At 53.2% G+C, this 21033-nt stretch overlaps 1 protein-coding gene across 1 annotated transcript; it reads right to left on the reverse strand.

Moving 5' to 3' along the window:
* Nucleotides 1-13720: 13720 nt before the first annotated feature.
* On the reverse strand, nt 13721-16772 carry CAMK2N1 (calcium/calmodulin dependent protein kinase II inhibitor 1; the record flags this gene model as incomplete). The annotated part of the gene is made up of 2 exons (XM_079728499.1): nt 13721-15028; nt 16607-16772. The coding sequence occupies 2 exons, from the start codon at nt 16770-16772 to the stop codon at nt 14958-14960; spliced, it is 237 nt and encodes a 78-aa protein (XP_079584625.1). The 3' UTR covers nt 13721-14957.
* Nucleotides 16773-21033: the final 4261 nt, after the last annotated feature.

The following is a 21033-nucleotide window of genomic DNA, read 5'->3' on the forward strand; positions in this document are numbered from 1 at the left end:
ATACAGGAGGTATATCTTGTTTGTTTTCCTCTGTTTTAAAAAAAATAAGGAATGGGCTTGGACTACTTTGTGGGAGGCCAAAGTAAGGAATACAGAGATGCAGGGATGGATGACATGAATCCCCAAGGGAGAAAGTAAGGGAGGGCACCCAGCAGTGGTGACTGAGGCCCTGGGGATATTGAGTGGGTGAAATCTTCACCCTCAGCTTGTAAAACTTCCTGCAAGGCCTTGTGTAATTAGACCCAGGGGAGGATGACAAGATACCAACCAGTCTTAGTCCACTCTGGTGATACCACCCCCCTGGACACCACGTCACAGCCAGCCCAGGATGCAGCCTCCGAGATCCTGGTCCACTCAGAATGCTCCCTGCATGTCCAGCCCCTCTGCATGGGGACACGTGCAAGGCACTAAAAGCTCCTGGATGACTCCCACACTAAGAGGTGCTTGACGGCTTGCAACACCCGATCGTCCAGGTAGGTATTACTGTCTCCATTTAACAGATAAGGAAACTGAGGCTCAGAGATATCAGATGACTTACCCAAGAGCTAGCAAGAGGTTTTATGAGATTTGAACTCAGGTCTGTCTGACTAGGACCTCCTCCTCCTTACTCCAACATGCTATTTTTTGGAGAAAGCTGAAATCTAAACCCAGTTGAAATTCACAATAAAGGCCCACATGAGATGTTCAATCATAGAGTCAATGCTCACATTCAGTGCTCAAAATACATGATAATTACACACAGTTGGTGCTGGAAAATGCACAATGTTCACAATAGGTGTTTCATAGTGCACAGCAAATGCACATACTAGATCACGATGGTGATGACAAATGGTTCCAGGGAGGGTGTGGCTGGAACATGGTAACACCCATTGGCCCATTTACACAAGCTTAGCAACCTAATTAGTTGTCATCCAGCAAGATTCGGGGCCCTGGGGACAGGTGCATTTGACAGGTAGTGGGTAGGGATAGAGGAGTCAGGGGAGAGTGGAGAACAGGGCCAGGAAAGGCAGCAGAGTAGGTAATAGGGGCCAGAGGGTGGGGCAAGGGTCAGGGTGCCAGGGAGGAGGAGGCATGTCAGGGACCATGCCGAGGTTTACAGGTCACCTTTGCCAATGATTCCACCACCAGTCAGAGGAATCCCAGTGGTGATGGTAACTGCAACAATGGTGCCCAATGCACAGTCTCCCCCCGAGGCTCCAGTTGGGTGTCAGAATTCTCCTCTCTGCACTCACAGAACCTTGAACTTGCCCTGTCACCTCAGGGTCTGGTCATCTCTCTGCCTCCCAGACCACAAGCAGATTTAAAACCCTCACGCTGGGATCTAATTATTTATCCACCATTAGATAGCTTCACAATGGATGCATGGATGGTTGGGTGGTTGGATGGATAGATAGATGGACAGATGGACTGTTGGACAGATGCATATTGGATAGATGGATGGATGGACGAATGAAAAATAGGGGGATGGGGATGTGAGAGCTGGCAAGATGTTGCAATGATGGTTATCATGGTCACATAAACACTTATCCCAAGAAGGCTCAGGAGAAAAATTAAATCAAGGTCTAGCATAGACCCCCTAGGTCAGGGACCACCATCCCAAAAGCCTAGAACTCATGCAATTCTTAGTAGAAGAAACTAAAAGGACCTACGGGCCTTTACTCCTTAAAGGTGAAGACCGGGCTTCCCTGGTGGCGCAGTGGTTGAGAGTCCGCCTGCCGATGCAGGGGACACGGGTTCGCGCCCTGGTCCAGGAAGATCCCACATGCCGTGGAGCGGCTGGGCCCGTGAGCCACGGCTGCTGAGCCTGTGCGTCCGGAGCCTGTGCTCCGCAACGGGAGAGGCCACAACAGTGAGGGGCCCATGTACTGCAAAAAAAAAAAAAAAGGTGAAGACCATCCTTTTGCACCTCCCTCTCTCCACCAGGACACACGACAGTGTCTAGGATAGAGACACATCAGCCAGACCTAACAAAATTCCAATTGAATTTGATGAGGAGTAATTATTGAAAACCTACTGTGTGCTCAGCAGAGTCATATGCTGACCAGCTGGCCGCCCTTCCTCTGGCAGGCTGCGGGCCTGGCCAGCCGACTGACGGAGCCGGGATCAGCTTACACAGCCGTTGGCATTTCCTTCACTGTGAATGCCCTTGTCTCGCTGGATAGACGGAGAGTGTGATGATGACAGGGGTGGTCAGAATGATTTAATTTCATTTCTGATGCACCCTGCCTGGGGAATTCTCATTGTCATCAGGTGGTGACAGCTTACGGTTGTGGGTATTTAAACAGCTCAGCTCTTTGTTTCAATGGGTATCATATAAAATTACTAAACAAGCAGATGAGAGACAAAGGGTCAGCCTAATCTGTTTGGGGAAACATTACCTGGGAGCTGCTGACCCAGGCAGAAGGAAAATGTTGACATGTGTGTGTTCTCAGGGCACCCCCGGTGTTAGTTGTGGAGGTGACTCCCTGCGGTCCCCCCTCCTGAGTCCAAAAGGAAAGTATTACTGAGTCTGTCTCCCCACTATTGTGGTTTGGGGGAAAATAGCTTATCCTCTCACGATAATAAAAGTAATACATCCCCACTGTAAATAGTTAGAGAATACGTTTTATAAAGGGAATATTTAGGGAAGTGGAAAAAAAGAAAGTAAAAATCCTCCAGTAACCTCATCCCTGCAAAAATCACCATTGACCTTTTCTTCCATCTTTTTATTTTTTCTTATCTATATTTTCCATAGCTGAGATGATAATAATAATTAATAAGAATAACTAAATCTTCCCAGGGAACTCTACTCAATACTCTGTTTTGGTCTATACGGGAAAAGAATCTAAAAACAAAACAAACAAAGAGGGGATATATGTATATGTAAAACTGATTCACTTTGCTGTACACCTGAAACTAACACAACATGGTAAATCAACTATACTCCAATAAAAATTTAAAAGGAGACTAATGAAATCTTAACACAATATATGCTAGGCAGGGCTTCCCTGGTGGCGCAGTGGTTGAGAGTCCGCCTGCCGATGCTGGGGACACGGGTTCGTGCCTCGGTCCGGGAAGATCCCACATGCCGCGGAGCGGCTGGGCCCGTGGGCCATGGCCGCTGAGCCTGCGCGTCCGGAGCCTGAGCTCCTCAACGGGAGAGGCCACAGCAGTGAGAGGCCCGCGTACCGCAAAAAAAGAAAAAAAAAAAAAATATATATATATATGCTAGGCATTGTTTTAAGTGCTTTACATCTATTAACTCATTTAATGCTCCCAACAGCTCTATGGGGTAGGACTATTATTATGCCTATTTTACAGATGAGGAAACTGAGGCACAGAGAGGTTAGGTTGCCTGAGTTTGCAGGACTAAGGGGCAGAGCTGGGATTCAAACCATTCCTCAACACTGTTCTCCTACCGCAGGTCCAACTTATTTTCTCCTTTTTGCCTTGAGCATTATGACATACGTGCTCTCCCATGTCAAGGCACGAACCACAGAAATATTATTTTTAATAGTTGCTAAATATTCCAAGTCGATGGACTCCAGTTTACTTAGTCATTCCCGTATTCTGGATACCTTTTTCCTGAATTTTCAGGGCTCTATACCATCCCCAGCACAGTGGTGAACGAACTTTCGCAAAAGAAAGCCACTGCCTCCTACTCTTTCCCTTCCAGAGAATAAGTTTACACCCACCCAGCCTGTCACCACCACACAAAGCTGGCCCCAGCTTCTCACCAGGACTTGAAAGCAACAAATTCTAGCCCCCAACTCTCCACCCCCTCCCCTGAGGCGGAAAGCTTGGAATCAGAACTCTGAGCCAAATATATTTACACCCTGGACCAAATATATTACATTTCCACACTTGCCCTGGGCAAGACAGTGTGGGCAACGCACCTGTCCCACCAGCCACCTGTGTAACACACCTAATCTCTTCCAGCCTCGGTTTCCTCCTTGTAAAACGGAAATTCCGGGGCTAACCCTGCCTACCGCAAATGACAAGTTCTCTGTGAAGATCAGATGACATAATTGCCATAAAAAGGCTTTTGAAACTGAAAAAGAGCTCTACATATGCAAAAGATTGTTATTATTACAACATTAATTCGACAATGTTCCCTGAGGAGCTGCTACGTGCCAGGAATTTGTGTGAAGCCCTGGGGATATGGAGCCCAAAAAGACAGCCCCAGTGCCACCCAAGAGGGAAACACAGTCTGATGGAGGAGGACTGACCAGCTGTGACACTCAGTGGGGTGAGCGCTTGGACAGACAGAAAGCATCAGGGCTGCAGGAGCCTAAGTCAGGGAACTAATTCAGGTGGAAGGGCCTCAGGGAAGGCTTCCTGGAAGAGGTAACAACTCAGCTGCAACCTGGAGGATGAGTAGGATTTGGCAAGACGAAAAGGGGTGGGAGGCTGAGAGAACAGCATATGCAAAAGTGCGGAGACAAAAAAGTATCACATTCTGGAAAGAACAGCGTGGCCAGGGCGTAGCGGGTTTATGGCGAAGTGGAAGGACAGGAGGCTTGCAGGGTAGACCACACCCCCATCTGCTCTTTTAACAGCCATTGATCCATTGACCGTTTAGGGAATGAGGAGGGGGCTGCACAACCCACTCCCAGGAAGCAGCATCACCCACTTTACAGCCTAAGGGTAGCACAGAATCAGGGGACAGGACCCAGGGAGGCAGTTGGGAGGGGCCGTTCTTCATGGAGCAGTACAGGGCAGTGTTTAGAGGCCTCCTTCCAAGACTCTGCCCACCCTTGGCCCCCGCTTCCTCGACTACTGGCTCCACTCCACCCCCCAGGGCTACCCCAAAGATCAAACTTGATGGATCCCCAGGAAGTTCAGGGAAAGAAGCTACTAGGTGCTGGGTATTCATTGTTATCGCCTTTACATCTTTCCAGCAATCCTCTGAGACCGGGATTCATGGTCCCATTTCACAGATGAAGGTCAGAAAAGTAAAGTAATAAGCCCGAGGCCCCTTGTGGAATGAATGTGTGTTTAGGGTTCAAGTTGATATAGGCATCAGAGAGGCGGAGCTTAAAGCCTCTCTGCTGTCGCCTCTGGACAAGTAAGTTAGCACTTCTCTGCACCTGTCCGCGGGTGAGGATACTGCAGCTACCTCTGCGGGCTGCTCTGAGGCCTGGCTGAGATGTGCACCTTGAGCAAGGAGCCTGCAGACGGCACAGCCACTCGGAGATTATCTAGCACCGTGTCTGACTCTCCCAGAGCCCTGCAGGTACTCACCCTCCTGAGGTCGGGACTAGGGTCAGATTAAACTGGAAATCTCTCCACATTCACCAGGAGAGCAGACAAATCCAATCCCAGGCACTAGACATGTTCTCATGCAGACCGAGCTCCAGGTTTGGTCAAAATCCAAGATGCCAGTCCTTTCCGGCTCAGCTGGGACCCTAGGGAGACCCCAATGCTCTTGCCCTCTGGGCGTCTCAGAAGTGCCCCATACAAGCTCCCTTCCTGCCAGCGGAAGAGCCAGGCTCCAGTGGAAGAGCCAGCCACCAGTGGCCCAGAGAAGAAGCTGCCCAGCGGCTTTCCTGAGGCCTCGGCCAGAAGGCAAGGGAGTAAAGGTCCTGCTGTGTTTCTCCAAACAAGACCCTCAACCTTTCTGTGCCCCAGTTTCTTCACAATTGCAGGAGGTTCATGAAGGGTTTATGTATTTCCTGCTCAACATTTATTCAGACACTGTTCTAGATCCTGGAGAGCTAGCAGAAAACAAGGCAGACATTGTCCTCAGAGAGACAGACATGTCCTTCCATCCTCTGGTGCCTCTGTTTCCCCGGGTGTTCAATGGAGGTTATAAGAGTGCCTACCTCGTGGAGGTGTTGTGAGGATTAAATAAATGAATATCTGTAAAGAGCTTAGTACAGGGCCTGGCACTTAAGAAGGGGCCCTGGAAAAGTTTATTGTTAGTAGTAGTTATCACTCGTCACTGGGTTATAAGCATTGGATGATGTTATTATGTTATTGTTATATGTGTAATGTGCTTAGGGTGTGACCAGCACACAGTACGCATGAAAAAGATGACAGCTATTACCTCAAACGTTACCCAGTATACTCAGCCCATTTTAGGGAGGAGGAAACTGAGGCATGAGAAGATAGGTGTCCTGCCCAAAATCTTACTTTGGTTCGTCGTAAAGGCCCTTAAACACATTCTAAACCAGGATTTCTCAACTTCGGCACATTTGGGGCTGGATAAATCTGGGCACCATAAGATGTTTAGCAGCATCCCTGTCCCCTACCGACGAGATGCCACTAGCTCTACCCCCCTCCCCCTGTTGTCACCATCACAAAGGTCTCCAGACATTACCAAATGTCCCCTGGAGGGCAAATTGCTCCCCCGCCCCGTGAGAAGCACTGCCCTAAACAGACCCTTGAGCTCGCACTTCAAGAACCCCCAGGATCTGACCCAAAGCCCCCTCCTCCTCCAACCCTGGCGCCAACACGAATGCCCTGTTCCAGCCACCCTCCCCGAGGACCTGCCCTTTGTCAAGCAAACCCCAAACCTGCCAGCCTCTGTCCCGCTGCTCCCGGTCTTCTCCACACCAAGAGCTCCCCCCAACACCCCGACCCCCATCCAAGGCCCAGCTGAAGTCCTACCTGCTCACTGGAGGGTCTCTCACCGCCCCCAGAACCCGCTGTTTTGTGCCCAGACCTCCAACTCCTCCCACATAAGTAGTCATGAATGTGTCCGTCCTTGCCTGCTACCTGTCCCCTACCCCCACCCGACTCCAGACAGAAGCAACTGGAGGGCAGGGGCTGTGCCTGACTCATCTGTGTGTCCCCAGAACCCCAGCACAGGGCCAGGCACACGGGGCTGGCTCATTGCTCTGTGCATAGGGCATGTCACAGATGTGACTGGCGCGCCAGACTGGCTCTCAGGCTAAGGAGGCATCACGGCATCCCGCTTAGGAGTGGGTAAGAGTTAAGAGCTGTTTCCACTTCTGGCTCCTTCCTGATTGTGGATAGGTTATTCAAATCCTATAGGCCTCAGCTTCTTCATATGTGAAATGGGGATAATATATGGTGTTTCTGATTGGTAGGATTGTTGGGAGAATTAAACAAATACTCCTGACCCAATCCAGTGCTCCCTCTGGTTTACAGACAAGGATGTCCAGGTGAGGCCTTGAGGAGGTGGGAAGCTCCTGCCGCAAGTTCCCCTGAGGCCTGACAGTCGAGCTCCTTGGATCTGGAGGAAGAGGAGCTGCTGCAAACCAGGATGTGAAAAAGCCGCGCGGACAGGGAGGGCAGAGGCAGGCGGGAGGCCGCCAGACACAGTAAATAATTCACGCAGATGAACTGGAGATAAGTGCGGCTTCGTGGGGGATTGAGTTCAGGTCGGAGGAGGCTCAGACGGCTGCAGGGGACTTGTGGTCTCCCCTGCCTGAGAGGGGAGAATTAACCGTGGCTCCGTCTGCCCGGAAAACGCGGCCCCAGGTGCTAGCTCGGGCCACTCCCTGCCAGTGGAGGAGCTCCCCCGGAACTGCCCCTCGGGGCAACCAGCCTCGGCTGGCCGCCTCCGACCAGCCGTCCCCATGGCAACCGCCTGGCCCGGTCCAGGGTTCACCGCCAACCGGATCCTCAGCCTCCCCTCCCCCACAGGAGGATGGGCGGTTTAGGCTCAGAGCCCGGCGCCCTCTGGGCTGCCAGAAGCGGTAGAAAGTCATGTTGCCCGACCCTCTCCTTATATTGGCGCAGCTGAAACCAGGAACTCTTGGAATCATCCTGCCTGGGGTCAGTCCCAGCTCCATGACATTCTAGCTGTGCCACCTTAGGCAGGTGACTTCACTGCTCTGTGCCTCGGTTTCTCTTATCTGGAAAATGGGAACAATAATAACAGTAACTACCTCCTAGTTACTGTGAAAATTAAATGAATCAAATGCAAAGAGTGTAGAACAGTTACTGGCCTCGAGCGTGCACCTTGTAAATATTACTTTTCAAATTGGGAAAAGGAATCCCAGAGGGGCAAAATACCTGCGCACAGCGACCATCCCACAGTGTGTTACTGGCACACTGGGGATTGGAAAGCAGTCACCAATCTTTTCCAAGACACCCTCTGTGGATGCTAGCAGCATGCTATAGGGGTTCCCCAAGTGTTTCCTAAGCTTCCTGTGGGTCCACCCCTGCCTTCTCAACCTCTTGAAGCTTCACTGTCATCGAATGGTCTTTGACCAGGCAGTGAGGCCTCTGAAGGCCAGAGGAGGCCTTGCTTTCCCCAGCCCTGTCTCCCCAGTGCCAAGCATAATACCCGGCCCACCCCCACACGGGGCTGTTGAATCCCTGAATGAATAGGGATATAATTAGTTAATTTCCTCTACCCAAACACCCTCCCAGCCCACCCTCTTTAAGCCCTTAGCCACTGGCCCTCTGTCTTACCAGACATCCCTTTCCCTGACAACTTTGTGTCATCACTGCCTGACCCCACCTGCCCAGCCCCCATCGCTACTCCGTTAGGATTTCCCATGGCCCATTTCCCAGGTCCTCCTCCTCCCTCCAGCCTGACCTCCCCAACCTCCTTTCCCCTCTAGTGACCCTTTGTCCTCAGACAGCTGTTTCTGGGTCAAGGACCTTGCTCCGAGTGAGTGGGTGTGTGCTGCCCGGGGTTAAGGGCGAACCTTCCAGCGTGAAGGGTAACAAGATCAACCAAGTCCTCATCTCGGAGGGGGAGGGTGGGATGGGGATGGGGGCCCAGGGCCGGCAAGGTGGGGCTGTCTTTCTGGGACTCTTGGTTTCTCTGGAGAAGCGAGTGGGGCCCGTGGACACAGGCTCTCCCTCTCCCCGGGGCCACCCCACAAGCTCCAGCCCAGCTGCCAGGTTTCCCTGGATACAGCCCGGTCGCGGAGGATTTATTTTTGCATATGGTTTGGGAGAATCTCTGTTTCTGGAATAATGACAACCTTTTTTTTCCCCTCCTCCTTCCCTCCAATAGGCAGATTTTATAAACCAGAGCAGCTGCCTGAAGGTTTCCAAGAGCAAATTCTGCACAGTTTCTAATCAGGGTGACAGTTCCCCCTCCACAGGAAGTTGCTTTTATTAATTTTGTTTAATCTTTTTTTTTTTTTTTTTTGTAAGGCTCCATCTACCGGTCATCAGGCAGCACCCTGGGCCTTGTGGGCATTTTTGTTTTTCCCTGGTTTGCCTCGAACTCATGATTACATCTAAACCACAGTGGGCTTACCCAACAGAGGGGCAAAGTTGACTGGCTGAAAAGTGGGTCGCCCACATTACCTGGGCAGAAAAGTCCCAATAATTTATGGAGATACTCCCCCCTCAAGGAGGGGGAATATATCTTCCCACCCCTTAAGTGGGCTATAATGAGTTCCTTTCAAGGAGGACAGTATGGAAACCAGAAGGAAACGAATAACTTTTTGCCCTGGAGAAACCTGACAAATGCTACCTCAACCAAGTGATCAAGGTCAATATCAACAGTGATCAGTCATGTTGATAGTGTGTACACTTGATAGGATGTGATGAGAATGGCACTTTATTTACCTCCACGGTCTTCCTCCCAAACCCATAACCCCAGCTGAAGCATGAGAAAAACATCAGACAAACCCCAGTTGAGGGATAGCCTGCAAAATACCTGACCAGGACTCCATCAAAAACAGGAAAAATCTGAGAAATGATCACAGCAAAGAGGAACTTAAGGAGACAGGATGACTAAGTGTAATGTGGGGCTTCCCTTGTGGCGCAGTGGTTAAGAATCCACCTGCCAATGCAGCGGACATGGGTTCAAGCCCTGGTCCAGGAAGATCCCACCTGCCGCGGAGCAACTACATCCATGCGCACAACTACTGAGCCTGCGCTCTAGAGCCTGTGTGCCACAACTACTAGAGCCCGTGCTCCGCAAGCTCGCCGCAACTAGAGAAAACCCACGTGCAGCAACGAAGACTCAGTGCAGCCAAAAATAAATAAATAAATAAAATAAATTTTTTAAATATATAAATAAATGTAACATGATATCCTGGATGGAATCCTGGAACAGAAAAAGGACATTAGGTATAAACTAAAGAAACTCGAAGGAACCGGTGGAGTTTAGTTAATAGTACTGTACCTGTGTTGTTTCCTTAGTTGTGAAAAGCATATTGTGGAAATGTCAGATGTGAACAATAGGAGAAACTGGGTCAGGGGTACATGGCAACTCTGTAATACCTTCACAACCTCTCTGTAAATCTAAAACTATTCTAAAGTAAAAGTTTATATTTTTTAAAAGAGTCATGTGTTTGGGTTTCAGGCAGTCCCCAAGACCCAGTTTTCTTTGGTTCCCTTTTTTGCCAGCATAAAGGATCTGAGCTGCTGACTTTGGGGGTCTCCAAGCTCCTAGCTCCCAACCTCATTGCCATGGCAACTGTCATTTTCAAGCCCAAGGAAAACTCCCATTTCTTCATCATTGGATATTCAGTTAGCCTAGCACAGGACCTGGCCCAAAGTGGATGCTAAGTTGATATTTGTCACATGGAGGACCTGTTGACAGAGGGGATCCAAGCAGAAAGCCAAGCTCTTTCCTTCCCAGGGCAAGCAGTCAGGATTTGTTAGTCTCCATCCAGAGAAGGAAGGCTTGTGGCAGTCTGGTTGGAAGGGGGTAGGAGACTCCTCTCAACTGCCTTCGGAGAGCAAGCACACAGGTTTACTTAGGATTGTATTGTTTGGGGTGCTTTGGGGAACTGATGGGGATAATGAGAGTGAGCTGATTCCTCTCCCCCACCCCACCCCCGCGGGGATGCCTCCACTGCTCCTCAGTCCCCCTCAGGGTGTCAGCTCTGGGCTGCCAAAAACCATCTGCAAAGAAGCTTCACACACCCCGAACTGTTTGCTAGGTCTTGAAAGTCCATTGCCTGGCACACAGTAGGCACTTCATGTATGATGACTGACATTTATAACGCACCAGGCCCTGCACCTGGGAGGAGTGGGAGCTCCTGTTTAACCCTTTGTGCCATTGGCATTGCCACCATCCCCATTTTCCAGAAGAAGAAACAGAGGCCCAAAGAGCTTGAGAAACTGGCCCCAAGTCCAAACTAGAAAGTATATAAGAGGTTTCAAATCCAAGTCACCGAAGTCCCAAACTCATGCCCTCTATGTGCTCAGTAGCCACCCTGAAATCTACCCCCTCTGCTGGGCCCTGAGGGCCGAGAACCAGCTGCCTGTTGTCTGCACAGGCGACCGTGCTCACTCCTTCATCTGTGGCCTCCAGACAGCAGTAATTTTCAAGTCACTTTCTTTTAAAACTTAATTTGCCAATTTCCCCCTTAGAGGTGCTTTTTGATATTCCTTCAGGCTGTCAGCCTGGACAGGCCAAGGAAGCAGAATCCAGGGAGATGGATGCTTATTACAAGCATTCGGTTAATGGAGTTTGAATAATGCAGCCCTGGATGCTCGATCGATGCCTGGAGGCTTCGAGACACCCTCCCCCAGATCGGACTTCGAGTGGCCTTTTCCGTATTTACTGCCACCTAACCAGATACTTCAAACATATCCTGTACTTGGTATAATTTGATATCTGCCCAGTCCCCAAAGTGCCTTCTCAACAAATGTTTACCCCGATGTTCAAGTATATTTAAAAGATTTATATTCTTCTGTTGCTGATCGGAATCCGCGGGAAAGGCAAATTCTGTCTTCCCAGACAGAGAATCCTGCCTTGGCTGATGGGGTGGCTTCCAGCAGAAACCTTTTAATACATCACTTATTAAAATGGACCCGAGCCTCACCAAGGGCTCCCGTGCTCCCCCGCTTCCCAGCAGAGGGCAGCTCCAGGTCTTCGCTGACCACATCCAAGTGGTCAGCTAAGATGCTCTGCCTCCCTCTGACCCCTGATGCAGTCAGTTGTCTGTTGACAGAATAGCGGGAGAGCCCAGGCTCAGAACGATAAACCAACAAAAGGATATTTAAGGCTGAAGGACAATGGCTGCAGCTGGGACTGAGCCTGGGTCTGGGGTCAGGTGACTCTGCATCCCCATCCTGGAGCCCAGACTCTGGGTTCGAGTGTGCTTCACAACTTACCAGCTGAGTGACCTCATACAAGTTACCTAATGCCTCCGAGCCCTGGTTTCTCCTGTATCATCAGGACACAGGTAACACCTGCTTCATAGAGCTGTTTCGAGCCCAGCCTACAGTAAGAGCTCAGTGAGTATGGATGTTGTGCCCGTCCTTTTAGCCCCTCGGGGGTGTCGATTTCCTCACCTACTAAAGAGAGGTAGGGGCTGTGGGTTTCCAGAGTTGCTGGGCCGATTGTGTGAGGCTTGGAAGGGAAAGCGCTTTGTAATTGCACGGCGCTTTGATCAGGTAAGTGGTAATTACTCCTGGGTGCAGACAGACACCTGCCTTCTGAAAGAATCTTTTCATTTGGCTCCTATGCCTCTTGGCAAATTGATGTTGCACAGAGGGTGGGCCAGGCCCCTATCTCTGCCAGGCGGCCCCTCAACCTTCACGCGGACAGAGCACAGGGGAAAGCTGGGCTCCGTGGTACCTAAAGGCCAATCGGCTCCGAGCACTGGGACTCTCTGGGGTCAGCGGGGAGGAGAGCCAGGTTTGGGAACAGGGTCACACGCCTGGGAAAATCAAGCTGGCACCCCACCCCACCCCCATGGTACTGCAGGCACTGCCAGATCCATTTTGCCTGCCGTTCCTGATGATGACTGATAGAGACTCCACTGGGTCCCCCTGAGGCTCTGGGCCTCCACCCCTGAGAAGAGGGTTGAGACATCACTCCCCTCCCCACAGGCCCTCTGGAGCCCCCCTTCCTCCTCCCCACCCAGACCTGTCTTACCTGATGTCTGAGTCACACTCAGGCTCCTGTCACTGTGAGCTGTGTTGTGACTCCCCGACTGACAGTTTTACAACAAACACATTAAAAGCTCCCGGCACCGGGACTCCTGGATGCCAAGCAGCCCAGGAGAAAAAAAACTCTTCCGGCTTTTCTTCAGCCAGAATCCTTCTCCCAACCCCTCCTCCCCCAGGGGCCGGCTCCACTGCCATTAACTGTCCTGAGCCCAACAAGGGGCTGAGAATTTTTTTTCATAACGAGACCTTTTGAGCCGTGATTGGAGGAGAGCTGCTGAGTTGGGGAAGACTGAGACAAACCAAATCGGGCTGTGGGCCCCAGAGGACCAGGCTCATCCCTCCAGGAAGGACCTGTGAACTCAGGAAGGCAAAGGTGCAGGGCAAAGAGCATAGGTCCTCCTCAGCCCTGCCCTTGAGGACGGGTGGCCCATGATGAAGGATTACCTGGGCATCTGATGCTGAGTGCTACTATGTGCTGGGTGCTGTGTGAATCTTCCCAACAACCTTTGAGGTAGGAGCTGCATTAACCCCACTTCACAGATTTGGAAACTGAGGCCTGAAGAAGTGAAGGGACTTGCTCAAATCCATAGAGCTAGGAAGTGAAGGAGCTGAGATTTGAATCCAAGCCTGCCAGCCTCCAAACTTTGCCTTTCACGAGGCTGACTCCCTGCCAACCAGCACACCAGCCCTCCTTCTCCCCACACCCCACCAGGGATGGCAGAAACCCCACGGAAGTAGGGAGAGCCCAACGCAAATCCAAACTGAATGCACTTGCCCTCCAGGGATGGCCTTGCCACTCCAGCTTCTTTCCTATCACCTGAGCCCAACCCACTGTGGCCTCCACACCTTTTTGCCTCACAGACCAAAGCTACCGTTCCCGCCTTCCCGCCTGCAACCAGCAGACAAAAAGCAAGCTCCCCAGAACCAAAGCCGAGAAAAGAGAGGAGTGAGACACAGGAACAGTTCTTTTATTGTACATTGAAGAAATAGCCCTGTGTGCTGGTTAAAGGTGCAACATACAGAATATTGAATTAAGAAAAGAGGCAACAGGGTAGGGAAAGGAAGAAACCTCTTGAGGTCCAAAGTTGCAAACAAAAAATGGTAAAAGATTCCTCACGCAAGAGGCATTTTTGCAAATACCATGCAAAACAGGCAGCTGGTGTGCCCTAAGAGAACCCCTATAAATAACAGAAAAAGACACTCCAAGCATTCCTTTACGTGGACTCAGAGCACAGGGAAAAGAAAAGAAACCAAAATGCCTTTTGGCATTTCAAGATATTTGGCACTCTTGTGATTACATTTTTTTTACAGTCCATTAAAGAGAATAAACTGACACAATATTAGAGAAAAAAACAGGCTGCTCACACAACAGACTGCAGGGAGAGGTTAGAAAAAGCTCAAGCATTTTTTTTTCTTTGTTTTTTGTGTGTGTTTTTTTTCCTGACATACAAAATGTGTTCATTTGCATTAACTTGGGAAAATAGCTCGCAGCAACAAAGAAACACAAGCTTTACAATTCATTTTAAAATAAAGCAACGATTTTTTCTATGTATGATTCCTTAGAAAAGTTCTCGTCTTGTTTTAAACACATTCTTGATAACTTCAAAAGATGACCAAAATAGAATGCAATATCTATAGAGATCATTTTCTGATTTTTTTTGTACATCCAAGGATAACAACATAAAAAAATAAAACTGGACAGCATTTCACATCCAAGTGCACAGAATCATTTTTGCAAGATTAAATAATGTAAACATTGGGAACAGCCAAATCAGCGAAGAATGCCAACACCTCAAAACACCCGGTGTTGCTGCTTCATTATTTAAGTGGTTCAAAATCCAGATCTATAATTGCGCAATATTCACTGTATATAAAAAGAAATGGATATTAATTTTGACAAATAGCTGCAACTGAGACTTCTCTTTTTATTTCTTTATGTATATATATAGTGATTTTTTTAATTTTTAAAAATTTTTTAATTTTTATCTTTGCAAAGGAGCCCAGAGCCTTCTCCTTCTCACGCCTCATCTGTCTCCCGGCCTGACACGAGATACAGGTTGCTGATTTCATCGTGGGTAGCAAGCTAGTAATAAATTTCAAAGTGCTTTCTCTTTTCATGCTTTTTGCCAATAACTGATATCGCCGTTCTCATTCTTATTCTCTCCCTTAACTCATTGTCTTTAGGGGAGTTAGACACCAGGAGGTGCCTTGTCTGTCATATTTTTCAGCACGTCATCAATCCTATCATCTTCAATAACAACTGCAAAAAAAAAGGGGGGGGGGAAAGGAGAGGTGAGCGCTCTTGGGCCTAGCCGGGGTCCCTAAGTTTCGCTTTACGCCCGGGTCGGAGGGGCGGGTAGACTGAGGAAAGGAGAGGGAAGGGGTCTCCACGCGTGCTCACACGGCCCCCATCCTCTTCTGCTCGGCCAGGGGTCCCTCTGCTGCTTTCCTCTGAACCACTCCCCCACCCCCAGGCCGCGTCCCAGCATGGTCCTGAGAAGAGGAAGCAAAGAGGGCACAAATCCCGCAGCCCTGGCGGCAGCCTGGGCGCGCACCGGCCTGGTCCTCACCCCGGCCCCCACCCACCCTGGAGGACGCATTTATTTAGAAAAAAGGCTCCTGGGCGGGAGAGGGAGGGGAGGAGGAGCCACGGGCTCCGGGCCTGGGATCCTCCCGGGTGCCCCGAGCGCAGCGCCGGTAGCCGAGGCGGGGTGCTGAGGTGCGCGGAGCGAGGAGGGACGCCAGGGGCCGGTTGCACAGCGCGCAGCCCGTCGGGGATTCTGGCCTCGCTTGGGCCGGGAGCCCCCCACCTCCGCGCTGCCAGCGGGCTGACTCGGCCTCTCCGCACTCGCAGCTACAGAGGTCGGAGCCTCCCTTCGCTGCCCGCCGGTGGCTCGCCCGCCTCTCCGCATCTGCCTCTCTGTGTCCTTCGCCTCTCTCACTATCTCTACCTAGCCTCGCCTTCCTCGGTCCCTCCATCAGTCTCGCGGCGCGACGGTCACCGGTCGAGTCTCTGGGCCTCTCTCTGTGTCCGGGGTGTCGGTCGCCCCCATTGTTTCAGCTGCTTCTGTGTCCTCCCCAGACTTGCGTTCCTGGCTCGCTGTCTTTCCGGTTCTGACTCTCTCTCTCTCCTTAGCTTTGTCTCGGTCTCTGCCCATCTCGGCCTCCCCGCTACTTCCCCCCTCCTCCTTCCTCCCTATCTCTGCGTCTCAGTCTCTCACGGCAGCTATCGGTCTTTCTCATTGTCCCCGCGCCTCTGGAGCTCCTCTTAGAGCTCCTGCGCGTCCCAGTCTCCACGGGGCTTTTCCAGCTCCTGCGCCGAGCGCCCAGGCTCGGCAAACCCCCTCCCCCTGCCAAGGAACAATGAAAAGCCGGTGTGATCCGAAAGCCCCTCGCCTTCCCCGCCGGAACCAGCCCTCCGCCCCGCAGTTCCCCACGTCGTTCCCTGGGGAGCCCTACGACTCCCCCCACCCCGGGTTGTAGATCGAGTGCAGCTGCTACTACACTGCGCAAAAGGGGCGCAAAAGGGGCGGGGGCAGGGTATAAATCAAAAATCAAACTTTGGGGACCGGGGTATAACCTTTCAGCCCCTGCTGCAGCGAGATGCAGCCACGCCCCCTGGGTGACCCCAACGAGGATCTGGCTGAGGGGGAGGGGTTCCCGAGGCCAGCCGGAGCTGAACCTGCAGTGCGGGATTCCCCCCCACCCCACGTCCAATTCTGCGCGATGAGATTTTAGTGGGTCGGAACGGGCTCCCGGGTGCGGGAAAACCCCGCAAACCTCCGCCAGGCCTGGGTGCCCGGGAAACGGGTGTCGGGGGAGGCGGCCGCGAACTCACCCCGTTTGCTCCGGCCGATCTGACCCAGCTTGGGCGGCCGCTTGTTCTGCCCGGTGCCGAAGAAGTTGTTGGTGTCCTGCAGGCGGCAGGAGAAGATCTGGCCCACGTCGCCGCCGTCGCCGTAGGGGCTCAGCTTCTCGTCGCCGTAGGGCAGCACCTCCGACATGGTCGCGTCCGGGGGCTCCGCGGCGGCACCTCCTCCGCCCGCGTCCCCGCCCGCGGCGGACAGGGTCAGCGGCGCTGGGGCCGGGGACGGCCGGCCGGGGACGGCCCGCGGGCTGCGGCGGCGCTGGCGCCGGCGAGAGGCCGGAGGGCGCCGCTGGGGCAGGAGCGCGCAGCCGGCCCGAGCGACCCCGCGAGCGCCCGAGGCTGCGCTGCGCTGCGCTCCGGCTCGGCGGCGCGCGAGTGGCTGCTGCTCCGGCAGAGGCGAGCAGGACTCACATCCTCGGCGCGCTCGGGCGCTGGGCTGGGGCCGGGCCGGGCGGGGCCGTGAGCCGGGGGAGGAGGCTGTGCCAGCGAGCCCCGAGGGCGCGGGGCCGAGGAGGGCGCACCCCGGGAAGCCGGGCGGGCCGGTCCTGCGGCGAGTGCGGGCGACGGCGGCGCTGGTTCGGGGAGGCTGACTGGGGAGCTGCGAGCGGCTGGGCTGCGAGGGGTGGAGGGGGAGGGGAGCGAGGGTGGAGGGAGGGCACGGGTGGGGGGGGGAGAGAAGCCCGGAGGGAGGGAGGGGGAAGAGAGAAACCGAGAGGGAAACTGGGAGAGAAGCAGAGACACAGAGAGAATGAGAGGCAGGGGAATCGACCGAAAGAGAGAGAGGAAGGCAAGAGGGAGGAGAAGAAAGGGCGGAGGGAACGACTAGATCAGGATCGGAGAGGCAGAGAGGAGAGAGAGAAAGAGGGTCGGAGAGGGAAGGAGGAGAGTCAGAGGGAGGAGAAGGAGGCCGGGACCGAGAACCAGCCCGCGGGCGAGCTGCGAGCGAGAAATGCCGGCCGCGGCGCGGAGGCGAGGCCGGGGGGGAGGGCAGGAGGAGGGCGGGGCGGAGGGGACCCGGGCCGCGGGGACAGATCCCTGGAAGCCGAGCGACGTCACGGGGCAGCGCAGGCCGGCCCGGGCCAAGGCTAGCTTCCTGCCCCCGCCCCCAGCACCCGCGTCCCGCCCGCGCTGAGGGGCCCCCCGTGAGCCCCGCCCCGGCCCGGCGGCCTCCGGGCGCCTCCTCCTCCCGCGGGGTGTTTACCGGGTCCCGAGCCGGTGCGCGGCGGCTCCGCGCCGGACCTGCCACCAGCTCTGCCTCCCGCGGGGAGTTGGGGGGAGTGGGGATTCCGGGAGCGGGAAGGGGAACCTACGACGCACACGCGGGGAAGGACAGATGGATGCAGGTCTCCCCGGAGGCCAGATGCTGGGGTAGAGGTCGGAGGGCACCCGGCGACCTTCGGACACGGTCTCCCCCGCCGGCGCCAACCGGGGAACCCCTTGCCCACATCACACTTGCGCCCCACTCTAAACTCTCAGGGCCCGGCCCCTTGGGCCTCACACCCTCCGTCTCCCACTCGGTTCGCCCTGGAAGGCCCTGCTCCCAGCCAGGGCTCCCGCAGGGGCCTCGGGGTGGAGGCGGATGGGGGGAGGGGAGGGGCAGCCCAGCCTCCCCGAGGAGCGGGGAGCGCCTTCTTACGCCGGGCTCGCCAGGGATGCCGGCTCTTGGCGTCCACTGCCTCTGCCGGGGACGTCCCGGGCCTGCAGCTCTCTGCCCTTGGGGACCTCCCTTCCAGCAACTGCCACAAGCCCTGCGGAGAGACTGAGGCTTCTGAGCCGAGGAGCGGGCTCTGGATCCCGGGAGGGAGACTGGGGCAGCCCCAGGGTCCTGGGAGGCGCGTCTGCCGAGCAGATGGTAACTCCAAGGGGGCAAGGTGAGAGAGGAGGGCTCGTTATCCTCGCCCAGAGCCGACAGCACCTGCTCTCCCCCTGGAGACCGCCTTCACGCGGCAGGACCAGCCTGACCGCAGAAAGAGGCAGCCATCCCAAGGTCATGCAGTTTGCTGAAGGCAGGGCAAGGAAACACATCTTGGTCCCCTGGTGAGTCTCAACTGGCTCCACCAGCTGCCCTGCAAGGGGTCCCACCAATAGCGAAAGAGCATCCTCAGGTTCACTCGCACCTTAAATCTGGGACTCTGGGTGAGTGGTGGGCTGGAGGGAAGGGGGGAGGTGTTTTTTAGTGACAAAACATCTGGTAGAGAGGCTGCCTGAGAGGAGCCAGCCCAGCCCCTCCCCCAAACTGTGTAAAGGGGATCCCTGGCCTCCAGAGGCCAGGCACCTTGGGGAGAGGCGAGGAAGGGGCTGAGAAACCGGGATGCAGATGGGCTAGGCATGACCTTTGGATTCAGGCCTGGGTTTGAATCTCAGCCTTGTCATTTGCTAGCTGTGTGACTTTGGGCAAGTCACATCCCCTCTCTGAACTTCCATGATCTCAGCTGTCAAATGAGGCATGTGGCTAGCTAGCATCAGGCTCTCGGGGCCTGGCTGAGCATGGAGGTGCACTAAACATTTGCGAAATGACTTAATGAGGGAGAAAGAACAGTAGTACTTCATTCATTCCCATTTCAGAGCCGTCCGAATTGGGAGGATCCTTAAGGAGGACCCGGTCCAACCTCCTTCATTTAGAAATGGGGAAACTGAAGCCCAGAGAGGGTCAGGGGCTTTCTCCGAATCCCACAGCTTGTCAGTGGCAGAAGCAGCAGGTCTCTGGCCCCCTTTGCTCCACTCCACAAGCAGCCTGTCTCCATTCATTAAGGCTTTACCAAGTGTTTGCTTTGAGGTTAACACCAGGCCAAGTGCTGGAAGAGAAAACAAAAGCACAACAAGCAGGATGATAGTTACAAGAAGCTCTTACATTTGTATCAGTCTTTCTATTCCTCCCCACCACACCCCAAAGCATCTTCACATCCATTATTGACCTTGCTTCTCAAAATAAACACCTTTTGAGGTAGAAAGAGGAGACAGTGCATCCCTGTTTAACCGTTAGCAGAAAGAGTATGTGACCTGCCGAGGTCACAGGCTAGTGATGGAACCAGGAGAAGCCACTTTTCCCAGCTGTGATTCCAGGTCCCTATAGGGGACCCCCCCGCAGTGGTGACGGCGTGCAGGGCTGAGACCACTGCACTCATCTCACACTCCTCTGGCTCCTTCTTTACTGCCGAGTAACAAAGCAGTGCTCACGCTGAGAGCTACCACAGTCCTGCTGTACTGAAGGTCTGCAGAAAGGCACAGAGAGGGCTGACGGATCCCTGCACACACAGCAAGTGAGAGCAAAAAGAGAAGCTGGGCTTTACACCCCCTCTGTTTGTGTGTTTACCTTTCCTTGTTCCAAATAAGGTTAAAGGTAGCAGCACCACACCTTCCTAACTCAATACCCACCCCCTTACCCACACATTCCTCTCAGGCACATGGCACTTTACTGTTAGAAAAACATTTCCATGACTGTTCCCTTCCTAGAGGCTCCCTTTAGCCTCCAGAAGTGGCAGGACTGGGACAGTCAGACCCATTTTACAGACAAGGTTCCTGAAGGTTAAGTGATGCCTCCAAGGGCACACGGAAGCTCTGCAAGGGAAAGTGTGAATCAGTATGGTATTCCTCCACCTCTACCCCTCCCAACTGTCTCCATTTCAAAGGCCTCACTCAGTCCTCCATTTGTTCATCCTTCAGTGGGCCATCGCTTTATTCTGGAGCCCTAGACCTGGATGCACACACGTACCCTGGGGCTCCATCCCTGCCTTATCCCACAAAGCCAAGAGGCTAGCTGTGAGCCAGACGCCCAGGGCTGTGTTGAAGATGCCAGGTCCAGATGGAGGAACGGACCAAGTAAGGCAGGAGTGGAGACCACTTTCCCCACCACCCATCAAGGAAACCTGGCAGTACACTGTCTAGTGAAGTAGGCCAGGGTGAAGGGGATGGCCTTCACTGGGACAGCCAAGATCAAATTCCTACTCTGTCATTTCCTAACTCTGTGGTTATTTCGACTCATCGTGCCTCAGTTTCCTCATCTGTCAAATGGGGGTAATAATGATTTCTACTCGGTGGTTTGTTCTGGGGAAGGAGATTATACATGTATCGTGTGCCTGGCACACAGTAAGTCTTCAGTAAACGTAGTTATTATTATTACCTGTTGACTCTCTTTGTGACCTTGAATAAGCTGATTCTCTCCTCTAGGCCTCTGACTCTACATCACAAAATGGGAAACTTGGAGAAAAATCACATTTTTTTCAGCTGCAAAATCAACCAGTTCTCTCAAATCTAAAGTAGAGAAAATCTGCCTGAGGCAAAGGTGGGGGGTTTCTCCTTCAAACCTCACCTGAAATCTCCTTTACCAAACCCTGGGACTCTGCGGAATTGAGAACCACAGGACAGGACCATCTCTGTGAGCCCTTTCAGCACAGATG

Source organism: Hyperoodon ampullatus (assembly GCF_949752795.1).
Source record: "Hyperoodon ampullatus genome assembly, chromosome: 2".
Taxonomy (NCBI): Eukaryota; Metazoa; Chordata; class Mammalia; order Artiodactyla; family Ziphiidae; genus Hyperoodon; species Hyperoodon ampullatus.